Source organism: Schistocerca nitens, chromosome 7 (genome assembly GCF_023898315.1).
Source record: "Schistocerca nitens isolate TAMUIC-IGC-003100 chromosome 7, iqSchNite1.1, whole genome shotgun sequence".
Lineage (NCBI taxonomy): Eukaryota > Metazoa > Arthropoda > Insecta > Orthoptera > Acrididae > Schistocerca > Schistocerca nitens.
In genome coordinates this window covers 435,771,465-435,784,638 of record NC_064620.1, presented here as the reverse complement: position 1 = coordinate 435,784,638, position 13,174 = coordinate 435,771,465, and the positions used below count along the sequence as shown (strand labels likewise).

At 37.0% G+C, this 13,174-nt stretch overlaps 1 protein-coding gene across 1 annotated transcript; it reads right to left on the bottom strand.

Moving 5' to 3' along the window:
* Positions 1-7,051: 7,051 nt before the first annotated feature.
* Positions 7,052-12,818, bottom strand: LOC126195355 (uncharacterized). The gene is made up of 5 exons (XM_049933933.1): positions 12,559-12,818; positions 12,045-12,165; positions 10,660-11,448; positions 9,886-10,572; positions 7,052-9,771 (listed from the first exon to the last, which is right to left on the bottom strand). Exons 3-5 carry the CDS (start codon positions 11,254-11,256, stop codon positions 9,253-9,255), a joined length of 1,803 nt encoding a protein of 600 aa, XP_049789890.1. The 5' UTR covers positions 11,257-11,448; positions 12,045-12,165; positions 12,559-12,818; the 3' UTR covers positions 7,052-9,252.
* Between the last annotated feature and the right edge of the window lie 356 nt (positions 12,819-13,174).

The window sequence follows — 13,174 nt, the reverse complement described above, 5'->3', positions numbered from 1 at the left end:
AGTTTGCCGATTTGAGCAAGCATGACAAAAGTAACATGCAGAACATCTTATATCTGTATCAAACAGATAGCATAATATATACAGACACCAGACATGTAGAAAACATCATACTTATCTTATAGTACTAAAAGTAAAACAATTATTAAATAACGCTACCAATGGCTCACCATAATTCTTATTGAAGCAGTAGAGATAACATGAAAGAAAAGAAAACCTGTATGAATCTCAAAACCTGGGAATCAGAAACACTTCTGGCCCAATAACTATCTCCAACATAAACTTCCATTTTATTCATGCTCCACAGATGGAGCCATCCAAATAATACAAACATAATAAATTTCTTTCTGAGAAATGTTCCTTTGCCATGTACACAGTAGTTCCACTGAATAGCCTGACACGCTAGCATTTCTATTCAGTCTTAATGTTTAAATCAGAACATAGGTAGGAGACCATAAACAGTCTAACCTAATTGTAAACACATCCAAGATGTAAGGTGATAGAATTTCACTTTAACTGCACAAACATCAAAAGTAAACTTTACACCAACTCTAAACATTTTCACAACTTTTCACAAAATCATCAGCACAATGAGAGTATAACATTATCAGCACAATGAGAGTATCTATCTAAAATGTTAAGTAACAGAACTTCATTATAACTGCACAGACATCATAAGTAAATATCAGAGCAACTCTTCTCAAAATTCATACATGTGTTGCATTATTACATTTTCTGACCACCTGTATTCATTTAAACAACATAATCATTGACTTACTAACTATTGGAGGACATGGACAGTGGCAGGAGGTCAGTTTGGACAGAAAAGTAAGAGGGGATGTGACTTGAAAAAGGAAATCGTCACACCATCTCGGAGCCTTGGGTTCACCACCCGCCAGATTGCAAAAAGCTTGCAACTTCCTGAGAAAAAACAATTCTAGTGATGTTATATTAGAGATCAATGTTGTCTGTATAATTTCAGCTGTGTAACATTCCTGAGTCCAAATAACAACAAATTCAAATGGTCCTACATAAATATCAAACCACCCCCAATCTATGTCACGTAAAAGCATACTCCCACTCTATGAATAGACAAAATATAGGTAAAAATATGCAAATATTCACACATAAAAGAAATATGAATATAAACTAAAAAAATATTTTACAGTATTAGCGTAAAATGTGTTGTGTTATCTGATTTCTCAATTCTTAATTATTGAATTTACAGAAAGCAGTGAACATTAATTATACGTATTATGATTTGTAATTTTCTTTCAATTAGATTTTCATTATTACTGGGTCAGAATACTCATAACGTGTCTTAACAAGGTGTACAGCATGGATTTGTCTGTGTGGCATAGAGTATACATTATTCAACACAAGTTTACTATTTGCAGGTTGTTTATTCGGTTTTGTGGTACTTTCATTAACTGGGTAACTGTTTTTGCAAAGCTCCCTCAAATCTGTCTGCAAGCTACTGATTTCAACACACACATTCCCTTCCTCCACTATTTGTACACACTCACTGATTGAATTACTCTTAGGTACCTGTTCCAAATTTCCAAAACAACTTTCCGTCCCTAATTACACTTTTGACAAATTTCATTTATGACTTCCAACTTTTGGTCACTGTGGTTGCATCTGTTACTACAGTCACTATTTTGACACACACTGTCACTAACATCTAATGGCAAAATTGGACTATCATGCACTTCCCTACTTGTCTCAAAATCATCACTCAAGCTTACATCAGATTTTCCAGAATCATTCAGCACACAATCATCAACCTTAACTTCTTTTTGTTTCCGTGCGTTGTTCGAGAGTGGAACGGCAGAGAATTCATCTGAAGAGTGTTCGATGAACCATCTGCCAAGCACTTACATGCGAATTTCAGAAAAGTCATGCAGATGCACTGACGTACATTATTAGACTGGCAATAACATATACAGTACCATCAGTGCTACCAAATAGCCTATAAAGGTGATACCGAAGCCAGTATTTCAGTAAGCAAATTATGGTAGCAAGCGTAAAGGACGTGTAAATAGCTGTTTATTTATTGATAAAACAGTCATAAGAAATCGGGATAAAGTGATATAACTATGTTACCTTAAGAGTTTTGACAAAATGGTTAATACATGCATCGCGGTTGGTTCTAATTTCTCGGACAGTAGACAGAAGATACAAGGAAAGGAACATGTCTGCACTTGAGTTATATGTAATCCAAAATAATTCCATTATAGCTTATCTTATCTGAAATACTAGCAGTGAACAAAGAGTTTATGTACATTTTAGGGGGTTACATAAAACTAGTATTATCGTACATAGTGTAATGCTGAGTTTTTAAGCAGTTTTGATCAATTTCTTCGAATAGTATGCACGTTATGAAAGTGCTCCTGTAAGTAGAACATGTTTGTTAATCAAGTGTCTTTCTTCATTTGAGTGTTCTTATGAAAACTATGGCCTGCTTTTGAAGCATGTACATGCAACTTGATGTTCTTCTCATAACATGATTCTACAATGTATGTGTTAACCTCAACTAGTGCGCAAATATTTGCTCAACTGCAGAACTTGATTAGACCACCTTGTCAAGATTACAGTATCATTTGGTTACAGAAAAAACTATTAGTACCATCAAAGACCTTGTACCATATACAAACTTGCTGAAGCCGCCATCTTATCTCACCAAACGTCAGGCTCTAGTAAAAGATATCTTTGCCAGTCTAGTCACGAGGCATTATACGTAGCTGTTGCTACTGGCACCGATATCTCATTGGTTGGCGGTAAGAGCCAATGAGACGTAGCTAGTTGTAGGTAGATCTTTGAACATCTACTTTATTTACTTTTTGTGAGGGGAGGGGGCAGCCATCTTGAAGTGTGTATTTGTTGTGCGTTTCGTAATTGAGAGCATTAAATGGACGTATATCGAAAATTTACGAAGTGAAGCGACATATGATTTGAAATTATGGGTCAGTTAATATCCCTCCCATCTTTACTGTTGGAAAACGTCACATCTTGTGTTTTGCATTTTTTACGATATTAGCATGTGGAATGAAATAAAATGTTGAGTATACAAAATTTGGATCATCTGATTTCAGCGTCGTGTCATTTCCTAACTGATCTATGCGTCATGTCATAGCGTTTTAAGTTTATAGCAGTTGTTTCCGATGTGCAGTTTTTGTGAATGCTTTACATGGATAATGACCTTAGAAGTATTCATTCATTTTGAAATGCTAAAGAATATTTTTTAGCACCTGGGGAAAGATTAGGTCAATTTTGTGGTTTATATTTCCCTGGGGCAACATTCTTGACTAAACGTATTTCAACGTTCAGGGAACTATCAGTTGCTGGTTCGGAAGACTTATAGGTAGCGTTAAACATTTTCTTCCCTAAGCAGCTGCCCCTCTCAACCCGTTTTACCGCTTCAAGAGCAGCGCTACATGCTCGAATCACAGATAAGCATTGTTTTAAATGGTCAGTGATTGGTTTCGTAGAATAATAATAAGACAGAAGTTCCTAGAACAGTAGTTGCCATAGGTGATACTGCCAGCATTGGTCAATCGAAAGTGGTTGTCTTGTGTTATTGTCAACTGCAGAGTAGGCTGTTATCCTGAACAGTGAAGGGTGGAAAAGTATATAGGCTAGCATGTATTGCGTGCTTGTTAGGTAGGTGATGCAATTTGGAATTTCAGTTCGTTGAGAGTTAATCAGGTTAATTTGCAGGCTGTTAATGAGTTTCAGACTGCTTTCTTCAGTGGCAAACAATCATCTGCTATTTGTTTGCGAACACAAATTATGTGTGTTGCCATCCAGAAAGCTTTACATTGAAACTGCCAGCAGTAATTTAGCACATTTACTTTTCCACAACTTTAAATCCATACAGGAATTTGACATTTTTCTGCATAGGGGTTCCTCATACTCCATGAAATTCAGATCCATATATGCTTTATAAATTAGGCCTTCACATGAAACTGGCGACACTCTTCCTCCAGAAGTGTGAAATTGAAAAGCAATGTGTTTTTTTACTGAGAGACTCATTTGAAAGTTAGAGATATTAATGGTGTGCAGAGGGATGGTAAAACTTTACAAAGGGCTGTCGGGGAAATTTAAGACTGCAGAACAGCTGATTTGTGAATCAATGTTTCATATAATATTTTTTTTTTTTTTCCAAATTATGAGTGGGAGAAGATAAGTGATCAGATTTTATTGTCAAAAATAAGAACACATTCGCTCTTATTCATACATGCATGAGTGTTGCGCCAACATCTGCACATGGAAGGCCCACTGTAAACTTTAGCCAAAAAACTGCACTTCTGAGGTGAATCCCACAAAACACAAAGGTGATATACTCCGCCATAGTAGTGTCTCAGGATACCATGTTATCTCACCTGCTTGCCAGTGTTACATATTAGAAGCCTCTAACTTTCCAAGCAGTGCGTCAACAAACTGAAATTTGTTGAAAATTTTGTATTGAGAGTACTCACCTTTCCAGGACTGTGTATTCCCAATATCTAAAGGCTCTAAAAATTAGTGATGTGCACATTAGTCTATAGAGGCATGAAAATTTGTGCGAGAGGTGGACACTTTCTATTCCCTTCCAATTGATAGTGAAAAAAAAGTGTTAACAGCAATGTCCTCAAATACATTTTGCCATGTGGAAAAAAGATAAAAGCTGATTTCAATGAAAATTTTTAAGAATGCTGCATACATAACAAACTAGTTTGGATACATTACGTCTGCCAACCTGATCCCTGGAAGTAATTGGAAAGAGCGGTGCAGTAAGTGGTAGGACATTTCTTGACAGTATTAAAATTTTCCACTGCGTGCTTAAGTCTTAACAATATATACTAGAGATGAGACAATTTTCAATCTAATCAACATGTCAGCATCTGAGAACAAAGTAACCAATTGTGGAAGCAGGATGGTCTGATATTCATTATGTGCACAGTGCGAAAGTATGTACTCGTGCTTGTCATACCAAGTAAGTTAGGATGTGACAGAAATATTTTGAAAGGCTCTCCTCCTTGAATTAATCACTGTATCACTTTTCTCTTGTCGCAAAAAACGGTAATTTTTGGGTCTGAACAAGGAAGGTGAATGTTACTTACATTGTTTTCAGTCTGTACAAGACAGACCTGTATACAGTGCACCCAACTGCTTGTCTTACTGCACAAAGTAAGCTGTTAAAAGCAAAGTTGGATGCCCTATATAGTAACAGTGAGATCAGTATTGCAGCATACTTGTACAATTTTTGGAAACAACATGGAAACAGGTAACACCAAAGAATTACCTGCTGCTCAATATGATCTTACAATTAGTAGTCTGGAAATTCATAGTTAATACAGTTTTATAGGCATCACTCATATTACAAAATGAAAGGAAGGCTGCAGGTCAAGTGTTTGTTATAACCTGTGGGACATCTCATTATAGTGCACACATACAATGCATTGCTTTTTAAATTTGATTGTAGTTATGATACATACAGTTATTGGTTTGTTGAAACTGCACAGCTTCGATATTCATGAAGGAAACAGTAGAGCTTCTACAAAAAATAAATTTTCCATTTTTTCTGTAACCATTGTAACTTTGGGTGAGTGAAGATGAATTGGTAGTGACAGGCAGAGTTACATACAACCTTGAAGTTCACAAAATGCTTTTACCTGTAATGAAACAAGTAACGCTCATGTCACATTTTGGTCAAATATTTGTAAAGTCAGGCACGCAAGTTGGTTTTGGTTGTACAAAAAGTACTTTTCAAAGCAATTAGCTTCTTTGGATAATCACTTGTTGAAATGAATTGTGCAGGCTGTAGCTGCAAGAGGCCACATGTTCAGAGAAGTAGGTCGTAGATTCTTTCAAAGAGTATGTAATGATCAAGACATTTTTCGAGCTAACGTATCCTCTATTTTGGTGAACTTCTCTTACAATATGATCTTTCAACCTACGTTGTTACCTTTCATTGTCCTTTATGCCTCAGACATTGCAGACCTTTATAATTGCAGTTATTTTCAAGATACAATAAATTTTTCATTCAATAAGTCAATTATAAGAAGGAAGGTAAGAAGAACTTAAGACAAGATTTGTCAAATGCTCTGCGAGGAAAAATTATCTTCCCGACATTGTTCTGAACATTCTGTAGTAGAATTGCAGTGTCAGCAAATTACTACGGATCACCACCCTCAAGAATTGAACCATGTAACTAAATCAGATTTTAATTACTACATGCATTTGACATTTACAATTGCAGTAGTCTGCGTTCGTGACAGACATTGACTGTTACATTACATTGAAAACATTTCTTGGCCACAGCTATACCAATTTTTTCATTACAACCAATTTTGCTTGCTACAGACGATTGTTAAGGTTATAACACATGAGATGTACATCATGTTATTCAGAATGTATTCAAAAGCAACTGCAATGTCCAATTAATCTCCATGTATAACTAATAATAACTGATTCCATTTCCTGTCAGTGAATGTTACAGTTGCATTTGAATACATTCTGAATAACATCATCAGATGTACATAATCTTGAAGGTGTTCTGTAGCGACCAAAATCGATACAGCTGTGTGCAAGAAATATTGTCCAGAAAGTTCTTAATAGCTGTAAATCAACACTTAACAAAACTCCGTTACATTTCAGTTGCTCAGTTCTTAACAGTTTATCTTCCATTTTGTGTTCATGTGGCAGATGAATGAAATAAACATTGACACAGTTAGTTAAGGTTTGAAACACAGGAGTAGAAGTTGAACACTTAGCACCTGTATTAAATTAAATTCTGAAAGAATTCACTTACTGGCACCAAAGATAGTTCATACCAACATTGAGATTATAGTCTACTTGGTTCACATCACCGATCTGCAACTATGCTGCTATCACTAAGGTAACAATCTTATCATCCAAGGACCAATAAAACACATTAAATGATATAAAATAATATTTTATTTTATTATTAAGTCTCTTCAGGATACGTTTCCATTACTTACAGAATTAACAGAAATGCTTGCAATCATTCATAAACATAAGAAAACATTTCTTAAGAAACAGAGGGAAACATTACACCAGTCATTCCCACAAATCAAAAAGAGTATAAATATATGACAACCATCATGTTGTACATGAACCCACATTATTATAGACAGACACCAGCAAAAGGAAAAACCTTGAACAGACATATACAACAAGACAAGGACATATGTACAATTCAATAAAAAGATGTGTAACATTTGGAAATAGTGGGTAATTTATCTTTGTACATACAACAAGAGAAAGAATCTCAACTGGAAAGAAAGGATATGACAATGCTTTTAGGTGACATTTATATTCCTTAAGTTAAACACTATTCTACTTATGTGACAGAATTAATTAGTGATTTATCTTATGAGATGCTACACATCATCATTCTTTCTCTGTAACTCATTATGAAAAACAAAAGCTTTACTGTCAGCTAATCCCAATACAACAAGAATGATCAGTCAAGAAACTTTTTTTATATTTCATAATAAAATTACATAGTTAACAGAAATCCTTATATTAAATCTGGACAGAGGAGATATCAACAGACTTTCACCAGGAAACCAACTGTTTCAAAAAATAAATAAATAAAAATAGTAGAATGTAGGAGGAAAGTCCTGTTAACTAGCAGCCATGGAAGAGGCATGGGCCAGATCTTGTGGAAAAATTAGATGACAGGTACCAATACCATCTGCAATGAACCATACTAATGTTGACTTGGTTTCTGCTTTTATGCTGTATGATGGCCCAACTGAACAGCTCCGTCGGGAGGGTCAATATGCAGCTAGATCAGCTGCTTCAGGCAACTACTTTGTCAGGCATAGGTTTGGTTCCTGTTGATGCATTGGTAGGTGAGACTTTACAAGGCATGGCCAGCATCTGAATAGGAAAGGGGTGAAAAGCAAAATCTTTTAGGGGGAGGGGGGGGGGGGGGAGCATGCACAAACTTGCAGAAGTAACTCGTTTTTAGGCTACGAACTTATGCTATTAGGTTTATTGCAAATTTTGGTGGTAAGCGTACCAGTAAATTAGCTTACTATGCCTATTTTCATTCACTGCTTTTATATGCTGTCACATTTTGGGGTAATTCATCATTAAGAGAGACAGTATTCATTGCACATAAGTGCAAATCAGAATAATGCCCGCAGCCCATCTAAGATCACCTTGCAGACCTTTATTTAAGGAACTCAGGATATTCACAGAACCTTCACAAAACAAATATTCACTTATGAACTTTTTTGTTGTTAATAATTCATCCCAATTCAAAAATAACAGCAAAGTGCATAGCTACAATAGTAAAAGAAAGTATGATCTTCACTATTCTGGGTTATATCTGACTTTGGGATGAAAAGGGGTGAATTATACTGCCACAAAAATCTTTGTTCACTTACCTAATAGCATTAAAAGTCTGATAGATAGCCAAACAACATTTGAATTTTTAGATATGATTTTGCATATGAAATAGCAACTGTAAAAAAAACCTGTATAACAAAAACATTCCACTATGAAATGTAGTATTCATGAACTATGGAATAAGTATTAATTTAATGTAATGTAATGAGCAGCTCAGTCAAAAGGTAAACGGCAATCCCATTTAGAATATGGTCGCAGCTGTGGTGCCTCGGTGCCTCTTTCATAGTCTCACAGGATGTAATGTGGCATGGTTAGTGTAAAGTTCTACATAGCATGTACAAAGCACAATCTCTCTGTTGGTAGCCTACAGCTGAAGGAGCAAATGTTCCCGAGTTAGTTGCATATGGTGTTCTAATGCTACAATCTTGAGAATAAATTATACCTATTAGTGCAAGAGTGCTGTGTAACACCACTGTTGACTGTGGATGAATCTGGTGCAAGATCCCCTGTTATTTACTGCCTCACTACATACACGAAGCTTGGCCTATGCAGGTTTTTCTTAGATCAGATACAAAAGTTTCCTAGAAACACGAAACACAAGACGACAGTTAGTCTCATCAACAAAGCTTTTATTAATACAGTTTGGTGATTGTGACAGCTACTACAATGCCAGGAGAATGTAGTTATGGGTTATACTGACCACAGGTTGTGTGCCTCGCATGCTGGCCAGAAGTGGAGACAGAGGACATGCGCAAAACATAAATGGCAATTCAGTGCTGAAGAGTACTGTGTACACTGTGCTGAAAACCTTGCACTTACAAGCACAAAAAGAAAAATTCTCAGAGCTATTGGATGGTTTCCTTACTTGTCTTTTGCATATACATGGTCTCAGCTACTGTTTCCACTCCCCAAGAGGTCGTGTATAATGGCCTCAATTTCTGCACAGGATGGTGTTGCAAATGAATGTTCCTTCTTTTCACATGTCTTCCTTACTGATTGGAACTGTCTCTGAATCCTGCATGTCTCATTTGGTGGAGCTGAAGTTACTGGAAAATGCGGACCAACGAGTTCTTTTTGCGATGCAATGCGTGCCCTCATTTCTTTAATTAATTTATCAAATGATGCAAGGAGAGAGCCAACAGTTTCGCTGTTAGCACTTCTTGCTAATTGTTGCACAATAGTCAGCCTGTCTTCCAAAGCAGCTCGGTAGTCAACAGTGCTGCCAGCAGCTGAAGTCTGCTGAGCAATTATTTGTGTTAACTCCTGCACAGATGACTCTCTGCAGAACCTGTCTTGCGTAGGGAGCTTTACAGTTCCTTTGCTGATTTTCACTGCATGAATGTGTTCACAGAGGTTACCCTTGATCAAATTGTCTGTGCAAGAACACACATAACTGTGTACACAGATCTGAAAAGAAATGAAAACTAATACATTATACACACATGTGGATTAACATCTCTTAAATTGGCACAAATGGTTGTTACACCTAGGAATTTAACTGTTGAAAATAAGTGTACATACCTTGCACTCAGGACAGGACAATGGGCATGCAGTGCAAGAGTTCTCTGTATAGGTGACAGTATATGGGGGCCGATCAGAAAGGGTGTTTACATCCCATGTGCCATCTTCAACGCAGTGTATCAGTTCCTTATTGATACCACAACCTCTTCTGTGACTCTTACTTATTTCAGCACTGCGTGTAGTTCTCTGTGTCCCCTTACAAAGCCTTATTAATCTTTGAAAAAGTGAGTCCCTCGTTCTGTGCAACAGGGCTTGGATATATTTATCTACTCTGTTATTTATTTTCTTCAGTAAGTATGAGTATTTAAGAGTTTTATGGTTTGCTTCTAAGAACATATTTGTATTAAGGCCAAGTCCAATTCTGTAGCTGTATGCCCACATATGTGCCTTCCATGAATATCTATCTTTAAAGTACTTGCCAAACTCCTCAGTTCCTTCCTCCTCTGCACTCCAAGTAAGAAAGCCATCCAGCAGCTCTGAGAATTTCTCTCTATCTGTCTGTAAGTGCAAAGTTTTCAGAGCTTTGTATACAGTACTCTTCAGCATTGCATTCCCATGTACTTTTGCACATATATTCCATCTCCATGCCTGATCAACGTGCCAGGTACATAACAACCTATGTTCACTATGGCCCATAACTACACTCCAGGCACTGCAGTAGCTGTCACAGTCATCAGACATGAATACCTATAAAAATAAAACACACATGTTAATGCTATAGTTATTTCCAGCAAGCAGTGGATCAAACATTCTCTAATGAAACTGTCTTCTTACCTTTGTTTTGATGTTTCCAATACATTTTTTAATCTGCTCAAAGAAAACTCGCATGGACCTTGTGTCAGTATGTGTACTGAGGCAATAAGAAACTGGACATCCAGCACCAAATTCATCCACGGTCAACAGTGTGGTCAGATAAAATTTATACCTATTAGTGCCATGTGTGCTGTCTATCAAAACTTTTTTTGCCATTTTCTGCTGATACTCAGTCATAAGGGCTATCAAAGTCACTTTCTGATAATTTGTTTCCATTATCCTCAGTGCCTTGTAATAAATCACCGGGGAATCTTTCCCTAGGCACTCTTGTTGTCTCACCCAAAGATCAACACTGGTTGCATTATCTTGGTGTGCACTACTATCGTCCAGCTTGTATTCTTTCCTAATATTTCTAATATCTTGTTTGCTTAAAAGATGAACTCTTCTGAAGAGTCCAACTTGAATGCTCTCTCTCACTTTCTTCAAAATTGTAGTATCAGGAACACCTTGTGCAATTAATTCAGCAACCATTGCCCTGTCGGCTGTGATCAGATGTAGGCTACCCACAGAGAGACTGTGTCCTGTAGAACTTGACATTAACCATGTTAGATGACACATTTTCGACTACCAAACAGGCAGGGCAGGTGTCACCAATTTTGATTGAAGGTTCCCTTAACCTTCTGCCTGAAGCTGTTTTGTCAGCATATCCAGAACGGTGGCAAACAAAATAATCACATTTCTGTTTTCCCCTTGGTCTTATGAAGGAAACCTTCTCTTCAGCTTCCATCTGTACCTTCCACAGAAAGAACTCTGAAAATAAAATTACAATGCATAAGAAATACAAACTTAAGTACAGCATTTGTGTGTTATTCTGAGGAAATAATTTAGTTGAAATACACAAGATAACACTGAATAAGGTCAAAACATATTAGCAGCTCTCTAATAATTATTATAAGCAAGGTGCCTGAGAAATAATGGTAATGGAGACAGTCTCTCCTACTCATGTGTCATAGAATCTGAAAATGGTTGAGGTATGTACATACAATCAATGTAAGAATGCTTTATACCAACATTCCAAACTAAGCCTAGGGCTACACTACAGATCAGCCTGCCACCACCACCACCACCACGATTTAGAAACATGTAGCATGCTGAGGCAAATCCAGATTAACACCTTAATAAGTCCAACAGTTTAGAGTTGTTTAAGTTATACACTGAAGATATATTGACAATCATTGATTACCCTATGATACTTTCTTACCTATATTTACATAAATGATACCCAAGATGAACACTAATAATTACTAAATAATATCATTAACTGACTGGAAAGTACTGCATATACAAACAATGTACATCAGTTATCTGGCAAACAGAAATAATAAACTACGCTTTTGTTTCCTCACCTTCCACAGAATTAAATGTCATTTCTTTGCACTCCATTCTCTGTTGGTGAACACACTCCAAATGGTGTATCAGTTCTTGCCTCCGAGGGCATCTAAATGTATTGCACTCGGTACATGCCATCTAAAAAAAAACACAGGTTTTTGCTTAATATCTTAATAGCGTACTGCAACGGGAAAAGAATATGTTAGCACAATTAATGCACTTATTCATCCATCATGTTTCATACTGCCAATTATGAAGGAGAATCTTCAGGGATGTGGAATAACACAGTGAAGCCGCGGTGAGAAACTAGGGCCGGCGTTACTTAAATATCTAAAATAAGTTATTTGTGCTTCATGAAACTACTTTAGAAATTTAGGGGAAAGACCGCACCTGCGATATCACACTGGTGATATTTCCGCCAATATAGCACGCTTGACTATGAACCAGCAATCTGCTTACTGTTGTGTTACATTAAGATTCACGCAGCATTCATTCATATGGTGACAGAGAGGTCACCAACTTGCCTCCTACCTTTCCAGACGCGAAATTGAGTCTCTTCATGTGTTTGTTTACGTCTGTTACCAACTTGTTTACGTCTGTCACCAACTTGTCGCAAATATTGCATATTTCTTTCCTAGGATGTACATAAATGTTCTTGCGATGCTTCACCCTCATATGTCGGTACAAGCTTTTTCTTGTATTAAAATTTGTTCCACACACGTCACACAAGCCTGCCACACCACGAGTCCGTTCAAAATTGTCCATGTTGTAACATGCGCCAATTAATTAAAACACACACACACACACACACACCAACAAACACCAGGATGGGCCCCGCGAAAACCATACGAAGCGTTCAAAGATCTACCTACAAGCAGCTACGTCTCATTGGCTCTTATCGCCAACCAATGAGATTTCGGTGCCAGTTGAAATAGCTACGTATAATGCCTCGTGTCTAGTCAACAGGCGTCTAAAGCTAGCGAAATGAGGGATGCTCAACTACCGGACCTACCGATAGATGGCTCTACCAGCTGATTACTGTCGTCTGTATTGCCCGCCATATTCGAATTTGGCAAGAAGTTTCTCTCGGTCTGTACGGTGTATAAGGAATTATGGATTATCGAAATGGTGATTTCTTGTTCCGCTT